This window comes from Schistocerca piceifrons, chromosome 7, assembly GCF_021461385.2.
Source record: "Schistocerca piceifrons isolate TAMUIC-IGC-003096 chromosome 7, iqSchPice1.1, whole genome shotgun sequence".
Taxonomy (NCBI): Eukaryota; Metazoa; Arthropoda; class Insecta; order Orthoptera; family Acrididae; genus Schistocerca; species Schistocerca piceifrons.
Genome location: NC_060144.1, coordinates 218,257,348 through 218,269,839, shown reverse-complemented (window position 1 = coordinate 218,269,839; position 12,492 = coordinate 218,257,348). Strand labels below are relative to the sequence as shown.

Sequence of the window (12,492 nt, the reverse complement as noted above, 5' to 3'; positions counted from 1 at the left end):
ATCCCAAATATGCTCAATAATGTTCAATAATGGCTAGCGGACGTTTTTAAACTTAGAAGAGTGTTCATGGAGCTAGTTTGTAGCAATTATGGACGTGTGGGATATCGCATTGACCTGCTGGATTGTCCAAGTCCGTCGGAATGCACAATGGATGCAGGTGATCAGACAGGCTGCTTACGTACTTGTTAGAGTCTTATCTAGACGTGCCAGGGGTCTCATATCACTCCAACTGCACACGCCCCACATCATTATAGAGCCTCCACCAGCTTGAACAGTCCCCTGCTGACATGCAGGGTCCATGGACTAATGAAACTGTTTCCATACCCATAAATGTCCATCCGCTCGATACAATTTGAAACAAGACTCGTCCAACCAGGCTTCATGTATCCAGACAATAACAGTCCGTTGTAAGTGTTGACGGGTCCAGACAAGGCGTAAATCTTAGTGTCGTGAAGTCATCAAGTGTAAACGAGTTGGCCTTCGGCTCCGAAGGCCAATATCGATGATGTTTCATTGAATGGTTCGCACGCTGACAGTTGTTGATGGCCCAGCATTGAAATCTGCAGCAATTTGCGGAAGGGTTGCACTTCTGTCACGTAGAACGAGTCTCTGCAGTCGTCGCTGGTCTCGTTCTTGCAGGATCTTTTTCCGGCCGCAGCGATGTCGGAGATTTGATGTTTTACCGGATTTCTGATATTCGCCGTACACTCGTGGAATGGTCCCCACTTCATCGCTACCTGGGAAATGCTGTGTCTCACTGTGACTACAACACCACTTTCAAACTCACTTAAATCTTGATAACCCCCCATTGTAGCAGCACTAACCGATCTAACAACTGCGCCAGACACTTGTTGTCTTATATAAGCGTTGCCGACCGCAGCTCCGTATTCTACCTGTTTACATCTCTCTGTATTTCAATACGCATGCCTATACCAGTTTCTTTAGCGCTTCAGTGTAGATTAGTAATGGGAATAATTTAAGTAGTCTGATAATTGCTTGACAACGTTTCTCGGAAATATTACACTTCAGAGAATACATTCGCTCGTTTTAGTGGCATAAACATAACGTTGTAGCATGTAAATACACAATGTAAGTAGCTTAGAGGAAAGCCAGAAGCGTAGTAGAAACACATGAATAAGAACAACATACATGTCAAGCTACCTGCAGTAATTCATACAGCACATTCACAATAGATGTAAATGATACTGACGAGCACCACCTACAGTTGACAAACGCAGACTGTATTACCTTGATGAGCAGTTAATACGTGTGAAATCAAGTATCAAAATTACAGTCACCTGCAGGAAAAAGATCTATGTAATATTAGTGGTGTCACTGTCACGTCCATTAAATAATCAGAAACAATATTTCAAAGCTACACATATGGCAAGGCGAATAGTGAACCTCAGAGTGTTCTAGTAAAGTGTAAGAGACTGTGAGAGTTTCGGAGCAATGATCACCAGAGGACTGTGGAAATGGAGGGGAGAAGTAATGAGAATTGATACGATTCTATTGCCTGCAACATACATCGGTATATGTCTATGTTCTTTGAACAGCAATACAGCCTGTCCTCACAGTGTACCACCATTACGTTATTAAAAGGGCAACATAAATTTGACACACACAGTACTTTAAAGGCAGCAGGCAACATGGGTTTTGTTTAATAACTGCGTGTCATTATCAGTGTCTTCATGCACTCGCATGCCAAGCAGCCGTTGCAGAGGGTGATTTCTTGAATACACTTATTCAGATGACGACAACTTTCAAGTTGCTGAATAAGCATTCTGCTTGTTGCAACCAGTCTTGACTTGCTGGCATCGACAAGTCACAGCTTGCTAATCACTTTTGCTTGGTGGAACAAGTTTCACTTTATTGGAACAAGCACTGACTTATTTCAGGAAGCACACATGCAGTTATGTTGAGCACCTTAACCACGTGTCCATCCAAGTCGTCTCAGTAAAATTCTGTATCTAAGTGAAACTATAATGTCGTTTTAGAATCAGCATTTACAGAAAATTACCGTACCTTTTACATAAAAAAACTTATAGAGGCTAGCAAGCAGTAGCATTGGTGCTTATTAACATTGAACCGAAGCTTGCGAGTGGTATTTGTGCTACTTCCATCGTAAAGAGATCTGCACATTTAATTGACTATTCACAAGTGAAGGAGTGAGCGGAGAAAGTATTTACCCTCAATTTGATAAAATCCTAGCCTTACCAGGTTATCTATTTTGGTTTCACTTGCACTACATACTGGCAACAAGTAGTCCCGTTTGAATCAATAGCTTTGTTTCTTAGTTGTATACATTGTTTTGCCTTACAACATTTATGATCTTCTTGGTGGATAAACCAGTGCCTTGCCGCTTTATCAATACAGCAGTGACGTCAAAATCTAGAGATCAAGTACAGAGATGGATTTTTGGCGAAGTTGGTAATGACAACAGAGAACTATTTATTGACGACAGAGATGCAGATCCTGATTACACAACCTATATTGAAGATACAACTCACCAGTGTGGGTAGCATTATATTGCCACCAGCCTAACCCTGTAAGTATTAGACACGGAAATTTGCCTCTACGCTGTTACCATCACTGTGTCATTTGACGTTGCAGCAACAGAAAACGAAGCTGAGAGCAACAAAGAAAAACTGTAATGATGGCCATGAGATCAACTTCAAAAATCATATTTGCCGTTAAATGGGAACACATAAACCCCCTATCAAAAAACGTTAATCATCTATGAGTATAGACTTTTTAAATGATTATTTACGACAAAGGTGCAGAGAGGCAATTACTGCTACCTTAGACTTAGCAAGAAAATTTGTTGAACTGCACTGTAACTAGTAAAAATATATGATATAAAACAGTTACAACTTACACATCATTATTGTTTTGAAAGCTTTCAAGGGAATAAGAATGAAAATGAAGATCAAGAATTGTTTTATTAGTGCTGTGGCTGTACTTAACAAAAACTTGTACGGTTTCTTCCTTTGTTTTTTTGAGCTACTGAATTATCGTCTATCTGTGGCGGAAGTGTTCATTCTCCAATAGTCTATTTTCTGATGCCAATGAAATAAATACCAAAGTTCGCTAACACTTTGTGCATTACTCACCACAGAAAAACTGATATTGTTACATTGTGAATATTTTAAGGTTACTATGGAAATAGCTTTTATCTCTATTATGTTTGACGACTCTGGTGTGCTACTCTCTTATGTAAGATGATAAATGTCCCATATTTGTTTTCAGAAGTTTTGCAAATACTTTTCGATGAAGACAGTAATAAACCACAAAATTGGGGACAATGTTACAAGTAAACAACTGTCTGCGATTAACTAGCAATGTTCCACCCACTTATTACATAGCTAACAAATAGTGCAATAATTGGTAGAAAATTTTACAAATAAGTTCATTGTAATTTACGATTTAGCCATCTAACAAAACATATAATAGTCAGTAACTCAAAACCATGCTCTCGCGAGTTATCACTTTCCTCTAGCGACACCTTCAAATCAAACCAGTCAGCAGCACCACGCCGAAAGCAGAGAAATAATGTATAAAATTCTGCTCGTGTAACAAACAATTAAAGATATCATTTGTTATACAGGCAGACATCGAATGCTTGCAGCAACCTGGTTTTAACAATGTAATTTATGTGCAAAAACCACGCCATACTGGATTTACAGTGACGAATATTCCGAACTTCAGTTGTACTGAGGTGCTGATTGCATGGGATGGTTTAGCAAACAGCCACACCTCATTACAGAGTTAATAAAACATTACTTGTTGCAAAATAAGCAAATTAATATTAATCACAAAGAGGAAGAAAGATTTTGAACAGAGTACTGCAACATCTGAAAGGAATTCTTCAATCTAACAGATATGTAACAAAGAGATCATTGCCATTTTACATGCAGATATCGCGAAGTTGCACATGATAGTTGTAGTTTAAAGTATAGACTTAATTTGACAGCTAATGTTGTGTTTCACTATCTAACGAATTACGATGCACCTTTTATAATTAGGAGGATAGCCCAATAAGTAATGCACAGCATTTTTTTCTTCAACAATTCCGATTGAACATAATGAGAATTAAGAATCGAAAGAATGGTATTTTATCTACACACCCTATATTTCCACGTAATCTCCATCCCATTCTATGGCCCTCCTCCAGCGCGAAATAAGGGCGTGTATGCCTGGTGGCGGAGCCAGTGCTTCACTGTGTGAATTTCCTTTGCTGATTGACAGATTCAGTGGCAACTGCCGGGTCGTAATGCGTCGGTTCTCGCGAATGACAACATCAGTTCGCTGCAACACATGATGTGCGACAGCCGTGGATGGTCTCCCTGACCGCTGCAAATTGTGGAGCTCCGCCGAACCTCCTTCTGATGGCCTCACCCTCCGTGCCCAGCGACTAACTGTACGTCTGTCGACAGCAGATGCTCCATAGACTTTGCACAAGCGTTTGTGTATATTCCCCACAGCTTCTTTCTGTGCAGTGGGAAATTAAATGACGGCTCGTTGCTTGTAACGTACATCACCTACTCACGCCATTTTGAAACTGTCCTGCAGCTACGTTATTTGTCGGAAGTGACGGAAACTTACCGCGCTAACTCAGGAGACTTCAAATAATACATATGTAACGTTTCGCATTCATAGCATTGTTTCCGTCTGAGATAAAGATTACTTTCTTGGCAACCCTCGGATTAACCATGTGAAAGTGCGGAAAAAACGACAGTAAACCCTTTTTTTTAATTGAATGAGTATGGAAAAAGTATAAAAGATTCACTAAATCCAACGCAGACAGCTACTACAAAAAATGTGGATTCTGGTTTGTAGATTCCACTGCCTCATGTTAAAAGGATGATGAGTTGACCATGACAAGAAAGTGTTTCCGCAACAATCAACAATTTAATTTGATTAATAAGAACGATTTCCGCCAACTTTGCTGTCGTGTCAGTCTGTATAACATAATATTAATGATAAATTAAAAGTACATAAAGTTCTAGCTCTCAAGGCAGATAAGGGAGATACGTTGGTGATTATGTATGTAAATGATTATATAAGTAAAGTTCAAGAATTCTTTGAACAAAATGGCATTTATAGATTAGAAAACGATCCAACTAGACACTTAGTTAAAGATATAAAATGTTCTTTAAACAAGACTTGTTTGTTATAGGATGAGGAAGGATACAAAACTTAAGAGGTATTGAACCCCCATGCTACATACCTTAGGGCACAATCTAAAGTCCACAAATTAAATATTCCTATTCATCCAATAGTTAATTACATTGGAAGCCCTGCTTATAGGTTATCCGGCAGACTTAATGTTTTGTGTTTGCTCAACAGTTTTCTGTAAAGAAGGCCTTCAAACTTGTTGGCAACATTAAAGATGTTGAAATACCAGAAGGGTATAAGTGGGTGTCTCTAGATGTAACGAATCTATACACCAATGTACCAGTTAAAGAAACTGTTAATATTCTGTGGAATAATCTTACTAAACACAGGAGACTTTTTGTAGGTGCAGTGCATGAATTCATATAGTTACTTGAACCAGTTCTTTCTTGTAACCATTTCAGTTTTAATGATACTATATACAGACAACATGTGGTGTATTTTATCAGGGACCCTGGCCAATATCTTTCTGAACCACGTTGAGAATACCATGTTTGAACACAACACAGAATTGAAAGAGGTTATTATCTATTCCTACCAGTGTCTGGATGACACACTATTATTGTATTATGACGAAAATGGTAGCTTTGATAGGATATTGGCATTCTTTAACAGAAAAATACGTTCACTTATGAACAACAGGTGGGTAATAAAATTAATTTTTAGATATCTCTTTGAATAACACAATGATGCACACAAACTTGCAATTTACAGAAAACCTTCCACATCAGATGCTGTTATTCCGTTTCATTCGGCACATTTCAACCAGTACAAAACACCTTCTTTTTCGCCTTGTTAGTAGGTTCCCCATGAACCATGGACCTCGCCGTTGGTGGGGAGGCTTGCGTGCCTCAACGATACAGATAGCCGTACCGTAGGTGCAACCACAACGGAGGGGTATCTGTTGAGAGGCCAGACAAACATGTGGCTCCTGAAGAGGGGCAGCAGCCCTTTCAGTAGTTGCAAGGGCAACAGTCTGGATGATTGACTGATTTCGCCTTGTAACAATAACCAAAACGGCCTTGCTGTGCTGGTACTGCGAACGGCTGAAAGCAAGGGGAAACTGCGGCCGTAATTTTTCCCGAGGGCATGCAGCTTTACTGTATGATTAAATGATGATGGCGTCCTCTTGGGTAAAATATTCCGGAGGTAAAATAGTCCCCCATTCGGATCTCCGGGCGGGGACTACTCAAGAGGATGTCGTTATCAGGAGAAAGAAAACTGGCGTTCTACGGATCGGAGCGTGGAATGTCAGATCCCTTAATCGGGCAGGTAGGTTAGAAAATTTAAAAAGGGAAATGGATAGGTTAAAGTTAGATATAGTGGGAATTAGTGAAGTTCGGTGGCAGGAGGAACAAGACTTCTGGTCAGATGACTACAGGGTTATAAACACAAAGTCAAATAGGGGTAATGCAGGAGTAGGTTCAATAATGAATAGGAAAATAGGAATGCGGGTAAGCTACTACAAACAGCATAGTGAACGCATTATTGTGGCCAAGATAGATACGAAGCCCACATCTACTACAGTAGTACAAGTTTATATGCCAACTAGCTCTGCAGATGACGAAGAAATTGAAGAAATGTATGATGAAATAAAAGAAATTATTCAGATAGTGAAGGGAGACGAAAATTTAATAGTCATGGGTGACTGGAATTCGAATGTAGGAAAAGGGAGAGAAGGAAACATAGTAGGTGAATATGGATTGGGGCTAAGAAATGAAAGAGGAAGCCGCCTGGTAGAATTTTGCACAGAGCACAACTTAATCATAGCTAACACTTGGTTTAAGAATCATGATAGAAGGTTGTATACATGGAAGAACCCTGGAGATACTAAAAGGTATCAGATAGATCATATAATGGTAAGACAGAGATTTAGGAACCAGGTTTTAAATTGTAAGACATTTCCAGGGGCAGATGTGGACTCTGACCACAATGTATTGGTTATGACCTGTAGATTAAAACTGAAGAAACTGCAAAAAGGTGGGAATTTAAGGAGATGGGACCTGGATAAACTGAAAGAACCAGAGGTTGTACAGAGTTTCAGGGAGAGCGTAAGGGAACAATTGACAGGAACGGGGGAAAGAAATACAGTAGAAGAAGAATGGGTAGCTTTGAGGGATGAAGTAGTGAAGGCAGCAGAGGATCAAGTAGGTAAAAAGACGAGGGCTAGTAGAAATCCTTGGGTAACAGAAGAAATATTGAATTTAATTGATGAAGGGAGAAAATATAAAAATGCAGTAAATGAAGCAGGCAAAAAGGAATACAAACGTCTCAAAAACGAGATCGACAGGAAGTGCAAAATGGCTAAGCAGGGATGGCTAGACGACAAATGTAAGGATGTAGAGGCTTATCTCACTAGGGGTAAGATAGATACTGCCTACAGGAAAATTAAAGAGACCTTTGGAGAGAAGAGAACCACTTGTATGAATATCAAGAGCTCAGATGGCAACCCAGTTCTAAGCAAAGAAGGGAAGGAAGAAAGGTGGAAGGAGTATATAGAGCGTCTATACAAGGGCGATGTACTTGAGGACAATATTATGGAAATGGAAGAGGATGTAGATGAAGATGAAATGGGAGATAAGATACTGCGTGAAGAGTTTGACAGAGCACTGAAAGACCTGAGTCGAAACAAGGCCCCGGGAGTAGACAACATTCCATTAGAACTACTGACAGTCTTGGGAGAGCCAGTCCTGACAAAACTCTACCATCTGGTGAGCAAGATGTATGAAACAGGCTAAGTACCCTCAGACTTCAAGAAGAATATAATAATACCAATCCCAAAGAAAGCAGGTGTTGACAGATGTGAAAATTACGAACAATCAGTTTAATAAGCCACAGCTGCAAAATACTAACACGAATTCTTTACAGACGAATGGAAAAACTAGTAGAAGCCGACCTCGGGGAAGATCAGTTCGGATTCCGTAGAAATACTGGAACACGTGAGGCAATACTGACCTTACGACTTATCTTAGAAGAAAGATTAAGGAAAGGCAAACCTACGTTTCTAGCATTTGTAGACTTAGAGAAAGCTTTTGACAATGTTGATTGGAATACTCTCTTTCAAATTCTAAAGGTGGTAGGGGTAAAATACAGGGAGCGAAAGGCTATTTACAATTTGTACAGAAACCAGATGGCAGTTATAAGAGTCGAGGGACATGAAAGGGAAGCAGTGGTTGGGAAGGGAGTAAGACAGGGTTGTAGCCTCTCCCCGGTGTTATTCAATCTGTATATTGAGCAAGCAGTAAAGGAAACAAAAGAAAAATTCGGAGTAGGTATTAAAATCCATGGAGAAGAAATAAAAACTTTGAGGTTCGCCGATGACATTGTAATTCTGTCAGAGACAGCAAAGGACTTGGAAGAGCAGTTGAACGGAATGGACAGTGTCTTGAAGGGAGGATATAACATGAACATCAACAAAAGCAAAACGAGTATAATGGAATGTAGTCGAATTAAGTCGGGTGATGTTGAGAATATTAGATTAGGAAATAAGACACTTAAAATAGTAAAGGAGTTTTGCTATTTGGGGAGCAAAATAACTGATGATGGTCGAAGTAGAGAGGATATAAAATGTATACTGGCAATGGCAAGGAAAGCGTTTCTGAAGAAGAGAAATTTGTTAACTTCGAGTATAGATTTAAGTGTCAGGAAGTCATTTCTGAAAGTATTTGTATGGAGTGTAGCCATGTATGGAAGTGAAACATGGACGGTAAATAGTTTGGACAAGAAGAGAATAGAAGCTTTCGAAATGTGGTGCTACAGAAGAATGCTGAAGATTAGATGGGTAGATCACATAACTAATGAGGAAGTATTGAATAGGATTGGGGAGAAGAGAAGCTTGTGGCACAACTTGACCAGTAGAAGGGATCGGTTGGTAGGACATGTTCTGAGGCATCAAGGGATCACCAATTTAGTATTGGAGGGCAGTGTGAAGGGTAAAAATCGTAGGGGGAGACCAAGAGATGAATACACCAAGCAGATTCAGAAGGATGTAGATTGCAGTAGGTACTGGGAGATGAAGGAGCTTGCACAGGATAGAGTGGCATGGAGAGCTGCATCAAACCAGTCTCAGGACTGAAGACCACAACAACAACAACAACAACAATGAGGAGATCAGTATTTGTGTTGCCATGGAAATTCCATGAATAGCCAAGGGACATTGCTAAGGAGAGGGTAGGGGCACGATGACACCACAGAAAGGCGCATAGTTTAGGAAGGTGGCGTGGCCTCCTCATGACTCATTCAGTGGTATGGCCATTGTGCATATTTGGCCCAGAGTCGGCAATGTATCACTGCTTCCGTGTTAACAAATTTCTCTTTTTCACCAACGATTTTATTGGTACTGCCAGTCTACACTTTATATCCTCTCTACTTTGGCCATTGTTGCTTATTTTGGTAGTACCGAAGTAGCAAAACTGATGTAGATGTGTCTAAATTCCTAGTCTAGTTTCCTGAGCATTGCCTGATTCAATTCCATTGGATCCATTAGCTTTCTTTTTTACTTTTGTTGAGATTCATGCTGTAACCTTTTGAGAGGTATTAACATTTCGTTCAACTGATCTTCCAGCCATTTGAGGTCTCAGAATTAGAACGTCATAGGCAAATCTCAAAGTTTTCATATCTTCTCTTTCAACATAGATTCTCCCTCCAAATTTCTCCATGGAGATAATACAAGAAAACGTCATTGGGGAGGGGGGGGGGGGGGTTCCAGTAGAAACCGAAAAAGGGATGGGAATGATGTCAGTATCTACTGAACTATTTCATTGATTACAATGTTTATTGGTATTTATGAGAAAATAATGTAATCCGGAATAGACTGCTTAACTGATATTACTCATTCAATCACTATTTAACTGATTACGATTTCATACTGCCAGATGAGTTCTTATGGCACGCTAAAACAGTAGCTTATTCAAACAACGAAATTTGAGAAGTTGGTAGCAACCAATTTGAGAGACTGTAAACAAACCTCAACCTGAGTTGTTAAATCTCCTTTCATTATTAATTATACGCTTCTGATCAGCTTCTGCAGGGATTTTCATAATAATTTTCTTTGACCTGTTTTTGAATATAGTTTATTGCAAATGAAGAGAAACATAGGGTAGTTCCCTAAATTAGGATAAGATATACCGAGTAAGCTTCACTTGTTCCTTAACGTTGGAGGTTTCCCAAGCAAAGTATCCAAAAGAGGAAAAATGAAACGAACTGAAGGAAAACCTAGTATGAGAAAGCATCAGTCATGCTATCAAAAAGATATAGAAAGTATATGAAATGACATAAAAGGTATTTAGAAATAAAAATATGGTTTCCTGCATACGTGAACCTTAAAGGAGCTGTCAGGGGTGTAATTATGATAGCCAGATATTCTGTTTAGAAGATACATATAGGTGTGGTGTCTGTTTTGAAAAACTGTGAATTCACATTAAGGTGATTTGTAGAAATGCCCACAAATAAATTATTTCCTCTACCGCAATGGACAACAATATTTTCGTTTTAATATTCTTTGTCATCGTGCTTTAAATGGTAATATTTTGGTAAATTCAATTCAAGATCTATGTATCAGTGTTTTCAGTGTAAATGACATGTACAATGGATTAATGAAGCGTTTCAGCGTTTCGAAATAACTTGAAACATTGTGTACTTTAGCTTTAATTATTTGTACCTTATACAATAATAACAATTAAATTGTTTGTTACGATTATAACTAATAAAAAGTAGTAGGTTTTGGGTTTCGTATCCTGTCTGTGAAGATATAATAGATGGAGCACGAAATCGACTTGATTAAGTCTAGAGTGGTAAAAAGTCCTTGAATTACTCTGAAAAACGATCGAGTCATTCGCTCTTACACCTCTGATAAACTGCAGAGAACCTAATTCTCAACAGATGTAATCAATGGGTTACTGTGTCTTCAGTGCGAGAAGTTATTCAGATGAACTAATTTTTCACACATAAATTCCATATACTCGGTCAAACTAATGCCCTAGAGTAAAGGAACTTCCTCCCAGTTAAGACCCTAAGATTTAATACCACAACTTCTAGTCCTCAGTTTATTGGCTGTGCATGTGCGGAGTTTGCAGGGAACGGAGGGAACCAACAGCTGACTGAAGCTGTACCTATGGTGATCAAGTGCCTCAATCAGGGGAAACTAAGTATACGATTTATACTTGTTGCATTTTACTTTGAACTCCGTTTGATCATGTCGATATCAAAGAAGAAAATCTCATTGGGTTTAAAGTTACTCTGGTTGAGCTTCACGCAATCAGAAAGAAGAAAGGCTCGTCAGTGGCTAATGAGGTAGAAAAGAAAGAAGAAAAGGAAACTTTGCACACGAGGCTAGTAACAGAGCACAGGAAATAAGAAAGCCGATTTCATCAGGAAATAAGAAAGCCGATTTTTATGGGAAACATCGCAGCATTCATCTAATACCATTTAAAGGTGTCATGGACTGGAATGGGAAAAAGTCTTCTCCTAAAAACGAATCCAGTGCTTTAGCCCTTGCGAAGACTACTTGTCCGCTCCATGTTAGTAGCTATTAACCTCACACCCCTGGAAGGGCTTGGGATGATCCTGAAGGTTTCGTATAACACCTAGCACTTTGCTGTAACATGTACACTGTAAATGCTGGGTATACGTGAGCGCTTATAGTGTTCAGTGGACAGACCTGCAGAAGGCGGTCCCCGTGGGCGGCCAGCTTCTGGACGAGGTAGGCCGCCAGGAGCAGCTCCGCCCCCGCCACCTCCGCCTCCGTCAGCGGCGGGCCTCTCAGCACCAGCTGGCTCTGGTCCTCGCCGCTCCCGGCCGTCGCCATGCTTGACTACTGGCGGCAGCGCCAGGAGCGGTCTTCTCCTGCAGCCATCATCTTATCTCGAGCAGCTGATAACGCAAGCGACCTTAGATTGACTGCCGCAGGGTTCGCATTTCGCTGCTTCGCACTGTCACCAGGGTCCTTCTGTGACAACGTGAAGCTGCGTTTCCAGCAGTGAGACTTGACACAAGCACTCAGTAACCTACTGACCTCACCCTTGCCTAAAGCACAGAACTCATCTGCTAGTACATGTGTGACTTTGTCTTCACAATCACAATGGAGATCAGACATGACAAAATACTACGGACGGAAAAGAGTAGAAAAACTCTGTTTCGATATGTGTCGGCCACAGACTCATCTAAATAAGTATGTTTGGATAAAAGACCCAAAAATACATTAGTAAAGAAGCCCAATCTATAGTAAACGATAAAAAACTGCTCTGAAGTAGGTGTCAAAAGCTCCTGGACGCGAGATAGTTATTATTGAACTAGAAATAATGCTCGGTCAATTAAGAA

At 40.0% G+C, this 12,492-nt stretch overlaps 1 protein-coding gene across 1 annotated transcript in view; it reads right to left on the bottom strand.

Annotated features, from left to right (window-relative positions):
- The window catches only part of LOC124805561 (4-coumarate--CoA ligase-like 1), a 91,577-nt gene extending 79,597 nt beyond the window's left edge, over nt 1-11,980 (bottom strand). Inside the window, exon 1 of the mRNA XM_047266128.1 lies at nt 11,834-11,980. Within this exon, the coding sequence (XP_047122084.1) occupies nt 11,834-11,980 (147 nt within the window). The remainder of the gene's footprint in view (nt 1-11,833) is intronic.
- Nucleotides 11,981-12,492: the final 512 nt, after the last annotated feature.